At 32.9% G+C, this 18,320-nt stretch overlaps 1 protein-coding gene and 2 long non-coding RNA genes across 3 annotated transcripts; 1 reads left to right on the top strand and 2 right to left on the bottom strand.

The window, feature by feature from the left end:
• Positions 1–785: 785 nt before the first annotated feature.
• Positions 786–1,812, bottom strand: LOC122519003. Its single transcript, XM_043638167.1, has 3 exons — positions 1,582–1,812; positions 880–1,149; positions 786–836 (listed from the first exon to the last, which is right to left on the bottom strand). The coding sequence occupies exons 1-3, from the start codon at positions 1,810–1,812 to the stop codon at positions 786–788; spliced, it is 552 nt and encodes a 183-aa protein (XP_043494102.1).
• Positions 1,813–2,475: 663 nt separating this feature from the next.
• Positions 2,476–2,735, top strand: LOC122519032. The gene is made up of 2 exons (XR_006304230.1): positions 2,476–2,535; positions 2,639–2,735. It is a non-coding gene; the product is annotated as an uncharacterized LOC122519032 (long non-coding RNA).
• Positions 2,637–2,902, bottom strand: LOC122519031. The gene is made up of 2 exons (XR_006304229.1): positions 2,795–2,902; positions 2,637–2,706 (listed from the first exon to the last, which is right to left on the bottom strand). It is a non-coding gene; the product is annotated as an uncharacterized LOC122519031 (long non-coding RNA).
• Between the last annotated feature and the right edge of the window lie 15,418 nt (positions 2,903–18,320).

The raw sequence follows: 18,320 nt of genomic DNA, 5'->3' as shown, positions 1-18,320 counted from the left end.
ATAGGTTAGGGAATAAAACAGGTGGCGTTAGTGCTACAAAGAAAGCAGGAGTGAAAAGATATAGAAATTAAGAAATATAAGTAAGAAAATTAATCAAGAAACAACGGTGTGGATATTAGCATTGAATGTTGTTTCTTTGTTATTACAGGTAGGATAAATAATTAGTCTAAGTTGCTACATTATTATTTTGTTCAAAATAAAATAAAACCTTTGTTATTACAGAGAAACAATTCTACCTATTATCTACCCATAACCTGCACTATAAATAAGACATTATATATATATATAATTGTTATTATTACTTTAAATTGTATATATTTTTATGATGTTTACTGATAAAGCATAAATGATAACTGTAATTCAACAAAATATCGTCTCTTATTATTTGCGCAAGATTTTAAACAACTTATTATTATATTTCCAATTTTTTGGTGATAATTTTTATTCTCTTTCCTGTATATAATTAAAAATTAATAAATGTAAAAAAAATTTTTAAACTTTTTAATAACTTTTTTAAATATAATAATAATCATAAACTTATATAATAAATAAACTAATATAATAAATCTAATAAACTTATTTAAATAATTTATAAAAAGAAAAGACTCCCCTGCAAAGAGAACCGAACAATTGCTATTGCACCAATTGAAAAAAAATGGAATTTAAAAGAACCTGTATAAAAAGCACGTGTATAAAAAAAAGCAAATTTTGAAAGCTTTTCTCTCAAAATTGGCTGGCCAGTTCACCGAAATATTTTACCACGAGAATACCTTAAAGGTATACTACTAATATATCAAAACTTGTAAAAATCCGTTGGTGTACAACCGTAATGTCTCCTGTTGGTGAAAAATCCCTTTATTCGATAAAATAGATTCTTACCTTTTCGCATACGGCCAAATTACTCGCATGAAATCTAGCAAGTCCTTGCATCGCACACAAGCAGTGAGGAAGGTCAAGACCAGCTTGACGGTCAGCCATACGAAATCCAAGTGGAACTAGATCCTCTATCACTAGAAAACTCGGATATTCTTTCTTACTGTAGAAAATTTGTGTACCGAGAATATGAGCTGGTCCAACTAGATCGTTCATTTTCTTCAACAGGTTCTCCATTATCGATATTTCCGTATCGAAGACCTTTGATTGCTCGATCTAGACGAACAATTCTACGTATTATATTATTGATCGTATTTTTTCAATTTTCCCTTCGTACTCGGCTGTCAGTGCAGTCGTGACACAACGTAAGTTTAGCATATAACTGTACAAAATAATAAGAAATAAATTCTGATTTGTTTGCAAATATATAATATGTTCATCGCGATGCTGACAAATTTAGACAAATCAAACATCGTCACAATACCTTACTTATAATACTTTAAAAGTTATGCTATATAATATGATGACTCAAGAATAGCGTCGAATTGTCGGTAGGTTACTTCCGAAACGGCGACGAGTGCAAAAGATTAATTACACGCTTCATCGTACATTCAGATTATCTTTCTTTATTCTTACTCTCAATCGTGAATCTAATTTCAAAACAAAAGACTGTAATACCTACCATTTTTTTTTTTCTATAGTATCTGCCGATGGTGCGACTTTAACGATGAAAGATATTTTGTTCATAACTTCTCGGTCTTCTTGTTTCGACGAAAATTCAACTGAAACTCTGTACATATCGCTACTATAGTTGTCCCCCTTAGCCGTCGCCGGTTTTGAAAATACATCGATCACACGGATCGAATTGTCATTTTTCGCCTTCCGCAATATATTTTGCAAAAACTCGATGCTCAGCCATAACGGTGTCTCTTCGGCCATTTCTGAAATTTGAATTGAAATCGGAGAATTTCATCGACAAATCATTGTTCGTTTCGTTGTATTTGGAATTGGCAAGGTGCGCGATGACAATGACATCTGATGGCCGCATTAAATCATGCTCGATAGCCGTGGGAGAGGTGTCATATTATTAAAAATTTTTTATTTTTAGTAAATAAATATATATAACCTGGTCAGCATTGTAAAAGTGAAATGCAATATAAATTAGTGAATAAATAATTTGAAAGCAAAGAAAGTAAGTATAAAAAGTGTCAGTAAGTAGTAATGTTTATTACTGAGGAATGAGGTTATCTGGTGTAACCAATACAAATGACAGTTGCAATAACATTGCAACTATCATAATAAAAAAAAAAAATAAATATATAAAAAAAAATTAAATAAACAGATTTTTAAAAATAATAGTTTATTTTAAATTAATGAATAGTTGTTTTTACTAATGTAACATTATGTTGAAGATTTTTAATATTTTAATTGTCATTTTTAACAATTTTTAGGTAAAGATGAATGTCATTATTCAAACAGGATTTGAAGCAATATTTCACGATATATATTTCAACCAAAGACTATTCCTAAAGGGAAGCAATTAGTTATGGCTGGTCATGTCAGAGACGTAAAAGAATTTCGGCAATGTGGTAGTAGTTTTTTCTGCTTCATTGGAGTTTGAAAGGAAATCGACTTGACAATCTTTGTCAATTTTTTCAATAGGTACATTTGTAAGTCCATTGTATAATCAATGATCATTTGATTAATGTCAGTGTTTGTGACCATTTCTGAGACTGCTAAATTTTTGTTTTTTTTAATTTTTCAGTGTTTGTGACCACGCCTGAGTCTGCTATATTATTTTTAGCAAATCTTCGCTTTAAGAAACGTGCATGCCTGTAATAAATTAAAAAAAGTTAATTTTGTACATAACTGTTATATATTTTTACAATTTTAGAGGTATTCATTACTTTAAATATATTACCTGTTAGAAGAAGTTTCTTCATTAATTGTAGGTTTATTATAAATTGAAGGGAATATCGTTGGGATGTAGCTTGGACTTGTCTCTTCTTCACCCTTTACACCTCCAACGAAATGGTAACTGCAATAGTATCTTTTGGTTTCGGAGTCCACGGTGATCCGTCAATCCTAATAAAAATTTTTTTTCATTAAAAAACGAATACATTCAAGTTAGCAGTCACTACAGAATTTTATAATTTTTTTTCAGAAAAAATTAGTTCCAAAAAATTATTTTTTAGAATTGCATTTTAATTTTTTTTAACATTTTTACGAGTCGATTTTTTTATATTTTTTTTTTGCCATAATATTTAAGAAAATTCTTAAAATTATCAAATATTTGATAAATTTATTTTCATGAAAAACTAATAATCACAAAATTATACTCACAAATTTATTAATATTACAAAATTATTTTCATTCATACACGTGAATTGGAGTAAACATATTATTAAGTTAGGTTATACACTACTTACTTTATTCTCTTAACTGCATTAATCCATTTTCTCCTTTGTTCTAACTTCCAACTAGCACTTGGAAATGTATAAATTTGCAGTTACTATTTCTGCCAGTATTCTTACATTCAACTACACAGCAACTATTATGGACCATTTTTAATTATATTATCTAATTGTTTACATTTAAATCAAGCATGATTTAACGAAAATTTGACCACCGCGATCGCTGCAATCGATTCAACTGTCCCCACCATACACTCCGCACCTTGCCAATAGCCCGAATGGCTTTGGTAATGGGCCCTGCAGGGTGCACGCACTCGAGGGTCGAGTTGTGGGGGTATGGACGCTAGTGTCTAGTAACTCCCTCCTATCGACTAGGGCGCGTATTATGAATATCGATTTTGGTTACGATCAATTCCGATCGTACACAATTCTTTTATTCAGTTACTTTTGTAATAGTAATATTCGATGTTGCCTCTGATGGTATTACTGTGACAATTGGACGATTACTTTAAAAAATATAATAGTATCAATGAAAACTAAAATAAATATTAGTTGTTCGCGCGCAATGTATCTATGCTAACGCGAATCCGTTTCAAACTAACGTACAAATTTTTTAAGTTTAATTATACGCTCGTCTTGTACGGAATCCCGACGACAGAAAATTAATACGGTGTGGATGGTTTTGTAGTAATACTAAAGGCAATTCTTTAGTCAACAATGATTTTTTATTATTAAGTCTTGGCGACTGCAGTGCAATTATTTGAATGCTTGATGTGTGTGGACTGTATAAATGCTTATGGACAACTAACTATGCTTAGTGTAGACTATGTGAGAAAAAGGCTAAGTGTAATGTTACAAGGGCACATTTGTGTGTGTAAAAAAATTTATGGGTTAGTGGTCGCTAGTTAGATACGTGTTTAGGAAAAGAAGCGGACGACAAGGAGTGTATGAAGTAGGCGACCGATGATAAGACAAAGTGTAAAAGCCAGAAATGTATCAGGAGGAATGTTTGTTTAAGATATCAAGTATTGAATGAAAGAAAAAAGGCGTGCCCGCTGAGAAAGAATGTGTGTGTCTGAAATAAGTGGATTCTATGTAACTCCTAGAAAATTAGGAATGTGTGATGTAAATAACAAAAAAATAAAATGCGTGCATGACGTATGCTTATTAAAGAAAGAGAGAGGACTCTTATATGAGAAATGTATTTGATACTGAACATTAATATCTTCTGATATTATCAGATTAATAGAAATAGTAAAAATATTATATAACATAAATTGTGTGTTTTGGGTTTAACATTTCAAAAGTGCTCTATAAATTAAAAAATAATTTTCTGTTGTTTTTTAAGCTCTATCGAAAAGGCAAGTGAGCTTCAACGAAAATAGCATTGATACGTATTTTGATTAATCGAGAAATTTTGTAACGTTCGCTATCGTTTTATATAACGAATTATAGAAACGATAAAAAGGTACTACACTTAGTTATTTTCTTTACCATAATTAAACAATAAAATGACAATATATAATGTTCCAAGAATCACTTCTTAAAGAAAATAAAAACAAAAAAATAAATCGATATTTGTGTAACAATACTTAATCATTTCGAAAATATTGAAAGTATCGAGATTTTGTTATCGTCCCTCCTCACTCTTCAAACCCTCGCTAAGCACGCCCTTCTGGGCTCTTAAAACAAAGACACTCGTCCTATTCTTCCCCTGGACGCCTACGACGTCACGTTTCAGATTAACCAGCGAAGAATTTACAAAGAAAGCGACGAACAAAGCGATTTAAGCTAGAACGAAATAAGAAAAGTATAAGTATTCCTTATACTTCCATAAACGAGGTGAACCTTTTTGTTGAATCCGTATACTAGCGAAGCGAGCAAGAAATGAGATACGTGTTTAATTTTTTGTTAAAACCGCAATTCCTTATTATGTTTAATTTATCAACCAGAGATTTTAAGCTACAAGGCTTTTTGTCTGACGAGCCAATATAGTATTAAACTTTGTATTTACTTAACCAAGAGTTTTTCTTTTTCTTATTTGTTGTTTTATTTTATAATTTGTTAATAATTGTATTTTATTTAAATTATATTTATTATCTTTATTTTATTAAGTTTTTATTGCAGTTATATTTATTTTATTTACAAATGTAGAGTATATATGGCATTCGGGAAAATTGTAGTTATTTCATATTGAATACAATGAAGATGGAGAAGTAAATGTTGTGTGGCTTAAGTTTTCAGATTCACTAAAGATTGGCTAGAAAATCGTACAGAAAGTTGCTGGACACGTTGCGATTTAAATTAATAAAACAATAGTGCCGATCGGACGTAGATCTCCAACTATTCTCCTTACCAACAATACAAAAATTAAGACTAAGCGTTCACATTATCTATAGTTTAAAGGTTATATAATAGTTTAATTAAAGGAATCAGGAAAATAAGGAAAATAATGAGGAAAATAAGGAAAATAATGAGGAAAATAAGGAAAACATAATGAGCGCTAATGCAAAACGTAGTAGGGTTCATTGGCTGCGAAGAAAAATGATTCAAAAAGCAAATGATTGCCTGCGAATGAAATTTTATGTACTCCGTCAACTTCTAATTTACTTTGCGAACCATCGGCTAAGCCTGTGATTACTGGTACAAATTTAAATAATTTAAATGTCTCAGCAATAACTAATATTATTGCTAATTTTTTTTTCTTTTTGTTTGATCTTTATGTTTTAAAGTTATTTGAAGTTATTTTAAGTTATTACATTTATTTTATTTTTGACATTTATTTGACATTATTTCTTCAAGAAAACCAATTGTCTGCGAATGGAACTTTATGTGCTCCATCGACTTCGAATTTATTAGTGACTTCTGAACCATTTATTAGTGACTTCTGAACCATCGGCTCAGCCTATGATTACCGGTACAAATATAATTTAAAATTCACAGCAATAACTAATAGTACTGCTAATTATTATTTTTGAATTTATACTTCTTTGATACAATTGGGATTTGGTCTTTATTTTTTACTTTTACTTCTTCAAGATGCATCGTTGTATACTGCAAAAGAAACAATCACAACTATATTATTGTGCAAGCTGATGTGCATATGGACAATTCTTCTATGCCGTGCCATCAACGTATAACATCAAAAAACATTACATCAACAAACATGGAGCAAAGTTCACGATCTCGAGCACGAATAATCAATATTTAGCTGACGCTTCGATTATACATGTATTGTCTAATCAAGACATTGTACTGGATGAAAAATGCAATTCGTTAAACCAAGCTACAATAATGGATCAGGAATTACCTCAATCAGATGTACACTCTATTTATTCTAACGCTTCAGACTAGTTAGTAATTAATCATTCCACTGGCGAGCAAATTAATATGGATTTAAATCCTTCTTTACCATATAGCAATTATCATCAATTTAAACGAGCTCACATAAGGAATTTAAAATAAACTCCTTGGACAATTCATTTGAACATCCATGCTCAGTATGTGACAGGTTTAAAAAGGATTTAAAAGAGCCATCTAATGAACATAAGGATATTTTAACACAAATTATACCTAATGTACCTATGGAAAATACTAATAAGGGGACCTTACACTGGGACCCCCACAGATCTTAACGAGCTTTGGTATATTAGTAGTATACTTTTAGGGTGTTATCGTGGTAAAGGGTTTTTTCAAAATGCACAGTCGTTATTGAGAAAAAAGGTTTTAAAGTTTTGAATTTTGTTGTATATATGTTTATATTATTTTAATTTCGACCGTGTATCAAGTGACGCGTTAGCGTCAGTAATAGCGTTCTCGCTTCTCGCGCGGTTAGTCGATGTTCGATCCTTCGTGGGGTAAGTTTTTTTTATTAATTTTTTTCTTTCTGTTTTCTAATTTTTTTTTCATATTTATTAATTTTTATATATATACAGGAAAGAGAAAATTATTTATTACAAAATAAATTAGTAATAATAAATTTTTTAAAATCTTGCGCAAATAATAAAGGATAATTGATTACTTGAATTACAGTTAACATTTTATTTTTTAACAGGTATATAAAAATAAATAAATCTTCAATATACTAACAACCAACAATCGTATATATTCTATTCATTAACAATTTCATATATAATTTATTTATATCCACGAGTTTTTTAACATTTATTTTAAATCTATTATTATTTAATACACGCAGGTTCCATAGTGGTAGTTATTGTAAAAGCATTCAAAACAATAAATTTTTTCACATCTCGCGCAATTAATGAAAGATTACTTGTTACATAAACAACGACTTTTTAAAAGATCTGTTGGAAAACAAACCTGATGAACGTTTAAAAATATTTCTCTTTCATTTGGTTTTAATAAAGCATGAACTTAATATTATATCTACATGAAATTGTGTATAATACAATGAATTGTCTAAGAAGTTTATTTTAAATTCCTTATGAGCTCGTTTAAATTGATGATAATTGCTATATGGTAAAAAAGGATCTAAATCCATATCAATTTGCTCGCCAGTGGAATGATTAATTACTAACTGGTCTGAAGAGTTAGAATAAATAGAGTGTACATCTGATTGAAGTTATTTCTGATCCATGATTGTGTCTTGGTTTAACGAATTGCGTTTTTCATCCGGTACAATGTCTTGATTTGACAATACATGTATAATCGAAGCGTCAGCTAAATATTGATTATTTCGTGCTCGAGATCGTGAATTTTCCTTCATGTTTGTTGATGTAATGTTTTTTGATGTTATACGATGATGACACAGCATAGAAGAATTTTTCATATGCACATCAGCTTGCACAGTAATATAGTTGTGATAGTCATCTTTTGCAGTAGACAAATCTTGCAGAAGTAACTGTAAAAAATAAAGACCAAATTCCCAAACGTACCAAAAGAAGTATAAGTTCAAAAATAATAATTAGCAGTACTATTCGTTATTGCTGTTAATTTTAAATTGTATAAATTTGTACCAGTAATTATAGGCTGAGCCTATGGTTCAGAAGTCACTAGTAAATTCGAAGTCGATAGGGTACATGAAGTTCCATTCGCAGTGTTTGGGAATAAGCATTCCCAACGAACGGCGCCACGCGACTATTGTCACGCGATGAAGACACGCCTCTTTCCCCAGCGACTATTAAAGACTCGCCGTAACGCCGGCTTTTCCAGCAGCCATTACAATCGAAGTTCTCTTATGCGTACAACGTGCTCACCGGAAAGAAATCTCAGTTTTGCTCAATGTAGATCTCATACTAGTTCTTTGACCACTCAAGTGATTAATACAATCTCTCAAAGTCTCACTTACGGTGACACGTGACAACCACCTGTTTTGTAACTGAAATATTTAAAATTAGACCACAGCAATTGTAAAGTGCTCGGCGTTCATCTCATTTTTTATTTTTTATTTTATTTCCTAAACAAGGTGAATCACTAATGAAAATACCAATCTTTGCCGAAGCAATAAAAAAATGTGATGTAGTTTTAAGACCGCGAGGTTACGATATTGTGCATATTATATGCGATAAAAATCCAACAATATACGTTAATATTATAAACTGCTTTCTGGGAATAGCAGCAATACAAGTAATAATATATGATGTTTCCCCTTCAGCGCAGTGTTTATTTTTTTTAAATGAATAATTTCGAATAATTGTTACATAGATCGGTCTGGTGGATACTCTATATGCTGTTGGCGTGAAACCGAATTACATGATCGGGCATTCTGTTGGTGAGCTGGGTTGCTCTTACGCAGATGGTTGCTTTACTGCTGAGGAAATGATCTTAAGCGCTCTTTCTCGTGGTTTGGCTTCAGTGGAAAGTGATTTGATACATGGAACGATGGCCGCAGTAGGTCTGGGTTACAAACAGTTGCGACATTTTTGTCTTGAAGACATTGATGTTACTTGTCATAATGGACCCGACAGTTCTACCATAAGTGGATCTACCGAGTCCATAAAAGCTTTTGTAAAAGAATTACAGGTAATGCTTAGAAGAGATTTTTTCATAGGCATTTAAAATATTAAAATTTTGAAACTGTAATTATATTTTCTTTAGAGTAATGGAATATTTGCTAAAACCGTGCTGACTGGTAATATTGCTTTTCATAGTCGGTACATTTCTCCAGCTGGTCCAAAGTTGTTAGAATACTTAAAAAAAGTAATCTCTCAACCAAAAACTCGCAGTAAACGTTGGATATGCACGTCTATTCCAAAAAATGAGTAACATTTAATGAAAGCTTACAACATTCAATGCAACTTTTATTTTATCCACATTAGGAAAGCTTTATAATCTTGGATTTCCAATTACGCCAGGAAAGCTCTATCAGAGAGTTCCTTATCCTGTTTCTAGAGAGACCCCATCTATTTCTCCTCTTGTTCGATGGGAACAAAGTTCTGATTGGTAAGTACAAAATAGACTTTTCTCAATGGATGGTATAAACTATTATTGTGTATGTTTGACAGGCACGTGAAAGGTGGTAAATTGCGGGAGACTCAACAAACTGAAGAACTGGTAGATTTGGAATCGGATAAATACAAGTTTTTACAAAATTTTAAAATTAACGGCAACGTTATCATTTCTTCAGCTGTCTATTTAAGTTGGTTGTGAATATTTACTCGAATTTTATACCGAATAAGACTAATAATTCTTTTATACTCGAGAACATTATTATTCACAATAAATTACTAGAAGTACCTAGAAATGGCAAAATTCATTTAACTATTATGACATTTAAAGGTATAAATAGCAATCCTATAAATATAATATTTTAAAATAATATTTGAAACAATGTAAATTTTCAGGTTCAGGAAAATTTGAAGTAAAAACCAAAGATGAAATTATGATAGCTTCTGGAACTATTCGCTTAGCAGAAACAGAGAAGAAATATATTCCAGAAATCATTTTACTAAAAGAAGAAACGGAAATTTTAGACGAAGAAAATATTTACTCTAGTCTACTTTTACATGGTTACCAGTATGAAGAATCTTACAATATTATTAGCGGACTTTCTACATCGTGTTCCAATGGAATGCTTAAATGGAGCAGAGACTGGGGGTTATTACTAGAAGGATTAGTTCAAGTCCATATTATCAGCAGTAGGAATAAAAATATGTTGGTACCGAGTAGGATACAAAAACTTGTCATCGACATGGAACAATTAACAGAAAAAATGAAAGAAAACAATGGTAAGCATTTGAAACCTAATATTAACTTACTCGTGGTTATTAAGTTACAATATAGACCAAAAGTCCTAAAACTCTTCAAATTCTTTACCACATAAATAAAAATTGAAATAAATGTGTAGAATCTTAAGAGCATTTTTTAATAATAAATAAATTTTAATTTTCTTTATTTAATAATGAGGAATAAAAAGTTAAAATTAATATTATTTATTAAATTATGCTTTGATAATATATTATTTACGACTGTTTCCTTAACAATAATAATCGGCAGCTAATTTTTAACGTTATGTACTAACATTTACAATTAGGAAATATTACAATAGACAATTTGTTAAAACAAAAACGACTAGTATGCAAGAAGGCAATACGTATATATTTTTCCAAACGACATAAAAATAGTTTTTACATCAAATATGCTCGTACACCAGACTTGTTATATTATTAAAAAACATTTTTCTGATCACTTATTTAAATATCGTGTTTATAAATGTTTCAAAAAAAATAAAGTAATGTATCATAGTTTAACAAATTATATGAACTATACAGTAAAACCTCTTTTTGTGCGGTCCTTTTTTATACGATTTTATTTTTGTGCGATTTGTTTTGTGCGATTTTATTTTTGTGCGATTTGTTTTGTGAGATTTATTTTTATGCGGTATCTAAATCTCAGCAGCGTTGCTACCAGTTTTATGTTTTCTTTCAATGTACATATACATGTGTGGACGAATGTGTGGACTGATTACATGGTCTCCTTGACGACGATGTATCTGGACTTCGCGACGCTGTTCATCTGATTTAAACAATCTCCTAACAATTATTTAATTTGATTGAAAGCATTTTCACATCTATATTTCGCAAATAATTGATGTATTTTCTAAGTGCGACTTTTTTTATGCGGTCCCGTTCCGCCGCATAAAAAAAATTAGGTAGTATATCGTACAAAGTTGTTTATAATATGTAAGTATTTATAAAATTACCGAATATTTTTTTGTATGATTTCTTTTATGCGGTCCCTATCCACCGCACAAAAAGAGGTTTTACTGTACTGATTTTTTTTCGTAACCTTACCGATGAAGTTTGAAAAACGGGCAAACGTCATTGCTTGCCCCGGAATCGCAATGAGTGGAATCCAATTTAAAGAAATAATATTTAAAAACAGGAATTTGAAAATTGTCACGGATGAACTTCGATTTATCCAGAATATCAATAAAACAAAGATGGATATCGACGACGTATTAAACGCAGTACTAGGATTAATTTCACAAAATATTAGCATGAACAGTGAAGAAAAGATATTGTTAACGAATGAGTCAAAAAAGAATACTGAGAATATTTTGGATTTTCTCGAGAATACCATAAAAAGGACGAGGAAAAACTTCAACATAAATTAATTGCTAGAGAGTTGCTTTATAAGACAATTCATGAGAATTTTATTTTAACGATCATAAATAACGCGCATTATACCGATGTAAGAAGACTTATTAGTACTCTCGATAAAGAATCATTTTTATTGACAATCATTGAAACAAAAGAGGAAGATAATGCGATTTCTGTATTGACAAGTGTAGGATTAAACGTCGTCCTGAAAATAAAAATTGCTCTCTGTCGTACAGCTCTTCTTTTACATAAAGAAAGAAATTTAGGAAAAACTGTTGTCGTTAATAACCACGAGAACTGTTTAGATCGGTTAAAAATCTGCCTACAAGACTCAAAATATGACAATGTTATATTTGTGGTTAACACTATAAAATATATATAAAATAGTTTCTTTGTCTCACGTTTGCCAGGCGTCCCACGATGACCTTAGCGTTTTTTTATATTTCATACATAAACTATTTTCTTAAATAATTTTAGATAAGTATGCAGTTCTACACTTTTTATTCCATATAAACTGTAACACATCCAAGAAAAAGACTCCACTATAGCATCGGATTTATGCATATAAATTTCATTTTCAATGGTTCACGATATAAAGATTTCATTCAACTAATGTTTCCTCCGCAAAGAGTCTATGTGAATTATTATGCGAATATAAAATGCAGCTGCAGTTACAAGGAAAAATCAATACCAAAATCTGTTAAAAAAGGTAAACATTATATAATTCTCCTAAAAAATAATTATTTATAGCATTATTAAATTTATTCTTTCTTTATAGGTTTTAAATTATTTTACTGGAAAAGAGAGTATATAACTTTCCACAACGATAAGAAAAAGCTGACAACACTGCAATCATGAAAGATTTTGGAAGACACCGTCTTCTTTTTACCACACTGCAAAGAAACCATGTGCATTTATTTTCTATTGAAAAAATTGAAGATTTGAGAACGCTTCTATGGAGAACCAAAGGGCCTTGGAGACCAAAATAGACATTCTAGAGAAAAGATTCAAGAGCCTGATGGTTAAATACGACAGCTTAAACAATGAGCTCAAATCCGCTCAAGCAAATAATGAAAATAATAACAATTCTCACAGCTATTACAACAACAATAGACACAGTCGCAGCCGTCCGGTACACCAAGGACAACGTTTCCCCAGCAGATCACGTTCCAAAGAAGGCATCTGCTACTATCACCACAAGTTCGGAATCGATGCACAACGTTGCTTACAACCATGCAACTTCATACGACCGGATAACAAGCAGGGAAACTAGGAGGGGTGCTGTCCGCGGTACAGGCGGACCAGGCCAGCACCACGTTTCCTCGGAAAACGGAAATCCGTCTCCACATCTACGACAGACGTACTAAATTGAAATACTTGGTCGATACAGGGTCAATAGTTACCATCTTACCTCGTCACCTGTGTGGAAATAAACCTGCAGCACAACATCTCAGGTTATACGCTACCAATGGCTCTCACATTAACACTTATGGTACGAAGGTGATGACTCTCGATCTTGGCCTTAGACGTTCCTTCAACTGGACTTTCATAATAGCTGAGGTAACCACAGCTATACTTGGTGCAGATTTCCTGGCACACTACGGTTTACTGATAGACATGCGACGCCGCAAACTAATCGACAGTAACACGACACTCTCAATCTCGGGTACAGCCACAACACCAACGATTCATGGTATTTCCACCCTAAGTCATAACATGCCATACGCAGATTTGCTCCCAAAATACATCAACATTACGAAACCAAACTTCTTCACGCCAGACTCAAAGAGTGCTTTCAGCCACACCATCGTCACCACAGGAGAACCAATCACTGAACGTCCACGCAAACTTTTTGGACAAAAAGCGGATGCAGCTAGAGCGGAGATACGCCGACTCCTGGACAACGGAGTAATACGACCATCCAGCAGTCCCTGGGCTAGTCCGATTCACTTAACCAAAAAGAAAGACAATACATACCGACTTTGTGGCGATTACCGTAAACTAAATAGCATAACAGTACCGGATAAATATTCACCACCTCTAATTCAAAATCTTTTTTTAACAATACACGGCAAAAAAATATTTTCTACAATTGACTTAGAGAGAGCTTATAATCAGATACCAGTAAATGAAGATAGCATACAGAAAACAGCAATCACAACACCTTGGGGATTATACGAGTACGTTGGATGTCATTCGGATTAAAAAACGCTACTCAAACCTTCCAAAGGTACATCGACTACATATTCAGAGAATTGGACTTTGTTTTCATTTACGTTGATAACATCCTGGTCATGTCCGAAAACCAACAACAACACACGGACCACTTACAACAGGTATTTCAGAAACTATCGGATCACAAAATGTCAATTAACGTCAACAAATGCATTTTTGGACAAGAGCAGGTATCTTTTCTTGGCTATCAGATAAGCGGTGAAAGATATCACCCCAATCCTGACAGAGTAAAAGCCATTGACGAATTTCCACTCCCATCAACAGTCATGGAACTCCGAAAATTTCTTGGGATGTTCAACTACTATCGCCCTTGTATCAAGAACGCAGCACAAATACAACTTCCTCTTACAGCCTACCTGAGAAATTCGAAAAGAAAAGACAAGACTCCCATCCTCTGGACTGAAACTCTCAACAATCCTTTCACCACTGTAAAAAGGCACTTTCTTCCATAGCTCTAAACACCTATCCAATTCCAACCGCCAAACTACGACTCACGACAGACGCTTCAACCACGGCAATCGGCTCAACTCTAGAACAACTCGAACATGACAACGAATGGAGACCGATTGGATTTTTTTCACGGAAACTGACAGAGACTGAAAAAAGATACAGCACGTACGACAGAGAACTTCTTGCCATATTCGCTAGCACAAAACATTTTAAACACCTCTTAGAAGGACGACAATTTACAATAAGAACTGATCACAGACCACTGACTTACGCCTTCTCACAGAAACTAGGAAAGGCATCTGAACAACAACTCAGACAACTTGACTACATCTCACAATTTATAACGGACATAGTCTACGTAAAGGGTGATGAAAACGTAGCAGCAGACACTCTTTCTAGAATTAACACAATTGACATACCAACGACACTAGACTTCCTAACAATTCAACAAACCAACAGGACGATACTGAACTTAAAGAAATTCTCAAAAACAATACTACTTCTTACAGCTAAATAAACTCAAACTTGACAACACAAGTATTTACTGTGACGTATCGACTGGAATCATCCGACCTTACATTCCTTCTACTCTCCGTAAAACTGCTTTTAAAATCATCCACGGACTCTCGCATCCAAGCAAGAAAGCAACTTCACGACAATTACGGCAGAAATTTGAATGGCCAAGCATCAACAAGGATATCAATACTTGGTCGAGGGAATGCATACCTTGTCAACTATCTAAAGTACAACGACACACACGCATTCCACCTAAACACATTAACATACTGGATGATCGCTTTAAACACATACATTTGGACATCATAGTGCTACCTGAACACAAAAACTACAAATACTGTTTGACCATCATAGACCGTTTCTCCAGATGGTGAACAGTTCCACTAAAAGACATCACAGCAGACACAATCATTACCTCTCTCTTCGATCACTGGATCGCACACTATGCACGCCAACAACAATAACGACTGATCAAGGTTCGCAATTTGAGTCATCCTTGTTTCAGGCTTTTACTAGATTCATTGGCTGTAACAGACAACGCACAACACCATACCACCCTCAATCTAACGGTATGATCGAACGATGGCACCGTACGTTAAAATCTGCATTAATGTGTTCACCGAAACCATGGACAGAAATATTACCTACTGTACTACTTGGACTTCGCACTAGTTATAAGGAAGATATTCAAGTTTCACCAGCAGAAATGCTATATGGAACCACCTTACTCATTCCAGGTGAATTCTTTATAAATAATGACTCTATAGCTAATCCACAGATTTTTGTAGAAAAGCATCGTGAATACATGAGAGGATTGAGACCGACATCGACAGCTCACCACATAAAATCAAGGATATTCATTCCAAAAAACCTCCATACTTGCAGTCATGTATTCATTCGATCAGATCATGTCAAAGCACCATTAGAACAACCTTACCGAGGACCTTATAAAATTACAAAAAGAAAATCTGATACAATTTTTGAACTAGACATAAATGGTATGCTTATGGATATTAACATTGACAGATTGAAACCTGCTTATTTATCTAAAACGGACGCAGAAAATGACGCTCAACCTACACAAACCAATCCAATACCTGAACACCACTGGACAGCAACAACCAATATACCAACCAAAACATATGTTAAGAAGAAAGTCTCTTTCAACTTACCATCTCATGAGACTTGAGGGGGAGTATTGTGGCCGTGACGCCAAAACTTGGCGCAACCGGCACTCTTACCGTCACGCCTCTGGTGGCGAAAACTGACAACTAAAAAAACCCCACGTATATAAATAACCACTGCTATTCGTCCTATTCCGTTCCAACCACTGAGCAAGACACGCGTTTACTAGCAGCGACCAAAGACTGAACACTAGTCATTACTTTCGTTTTTCTTTGTTATATTTGTTAGTTTGTAATATATATTTTTGTAAGTCTTTTTTGATACGTTTAAAATATAAAATATTCTAATAATATTTACCTAGTGAATTAATTATTTATGAATATTGTTGAACACGCTACAATTCCCAACGGACGGCGCCAACCGAAAGTTGTCGCGCGATGAAGACACGCCTCTTTCCCCAGCGACTATTGAAAAACGTTATAAAAAAAATAATTCCCCCACGAAGAATCGAACGTTAAATACCAGCGCGAGAAGCGAAGACGTTACTACTTAGGCTAACGCAGCACTTGATAATTGTTCAATTTATTTCGTACAATTCTTAAGACTTGAAGATGAATCAGAATGCATTACTGTTTTCTTTAACATAATAAAAATGAATTAAAATTATGTATAGACAAAAAATAAATTCCACGTTTTAGAATATCCTTTCATATATATCTTGAATTAATTTTATGTGTGGTTATAAAATTCTTCTTTTTCAAATAGTATTTAATTTGATAAACTAATAAATTTTTACGAGACAAAAAGTCAGTAATTTAAAATTTTATAAAATACATAATTTAATAGGAAAAATATTTAAATTTTAAATTTCGTCTTAAAGAGAATACGTATTCAATTTGATATACAAATAAATTTTTGTGAGGCAAAGAATTTATATCAATTAATTATTCTAATTAATTTTATGGCGAGGCACAAAATTATTCATTATTTTTACTCCACTAAATAATAATAGTTTCTGCTAAAATGAATTATTTTTTTTTTACTCAAGGTTCATTATTTTTGACAATAAATAAAGAAACGGCGTGCCATAAGCATCAAGATTCGATTTAAAAATGCCGCGCTTATACGCCGATATATATAGATATACAAAACGCTCGACGCTCGATGGCCAAGACGTAAAATTCTGGCTACCGAGTGAAAAAATTGAAAGAGAGAAATATCGGTTTTCTTTCTCACTCGCACTCGTATACAAAACGCTCGACGCTCGATGGCCAAGACGTAAAATTCTTGCTACCGAAAGAAAAAATATAAAAAGAGAAATATCAGAACGCTCAACAATCGATGGCCAAGGACAATAATACTCGTTATCGCATGATAAATAAAAAGAGAGAAATATTGGTTTGTTCTCTCACTCGCACTTTCATTCAAGACCGAGAGTCCCGAAGATTGCCGAAGATCCTTCGTTTGTGTATTAGTGCACACGGACGCTCGCACGCATACTAGCTCGCTCGCGTGTAAAACGCGACGGAGGGATAAGCTTGCTTTCTCCCACTCTTACAATTTTTTCCCATCTTCAATCCAATTTTATTCGCTTATTTTTGAAAATACGAAGATAACTCATAGAAATTTTTTATGTATATTTTAATTCTTTACAACTTTTGCTTAAAATTTTTTTCGATCAAATGCCTAGATTCTAAGATAAGGCTATATTTTACCCTTTTTTACCCTTTTTTTACAACCTCGGGATCAAATTTAAATAAAATTAGCACCATTCGATTCAGCGTCGTCAACTTACCCTTAGGTCAAATTTTGAAGCTGCCAGCTAAAAAGGTCAGTTTTTGGCCCGCGTTGACTGGCCTATTATAAGGAAATCGTCTGCAGCTATTGTCGGAACATCTGTAGGCACACTTCTGAACGTAATCGTTCTTCGTTATCTACGTTTCAAGTTTCTTTCCATTCACTCGGGACAGGAAATACTGCTTTATTGTTCACTTCCGAATTTCTCTTATCCTCACAATAGTAAAGATAAAGTCTTTGTAAGTTTTCTTTAAAAATAAAATAATAAAATTCGAGAAAAACGCAAGGATCATTCTGAAAGTTGGACTAAAATTAAAAGTGTTCCTTTGACTCGTTGAAGAAAGAC

This window comes from Polistes fuscatus, unplaced genomic scaffold (assembly GCF_010416935.1).
Source record: "Polistes fuscatus isolate 324 unplaced genomic scaffold, CU_Pfus_HIC Scaffold28, whole genome shotgun sequence".
Lineage (NCBI taxonomy): Eukaryota > Metazoa > Arthropoda > Insecta > Hymenoptera > Vespidae > Polistes > Polistes fuscatus.
Note: the sequence above shows the minus strand (reverse complement) of the source record. Positions and strands in the feature narration are given on the sequence as shown.

Coding starts and splice junctions, on each gene's coding strand:
- LOC122519003 (XM_043638167.1), bottom strand. CDS start 1,812: ATGGCCGAAGAGACACCGTTATGGCTGAGCATCGAGTTTTTGCAAAAT. Junction 1,150..1,581: donor TCGTTAAAGTCGCACCATCG/GCAGATACTATA, acceptor TTGTTCGTCTAG/ATCGAGCAATCAAAGGTCTT. Junction 837..879: donor ATTTGGCCGTATGCGAAAAG/GTAAGAATCTAT, acceptor TTTCACCAACAG/GAGACATTACGGTTGTACAC.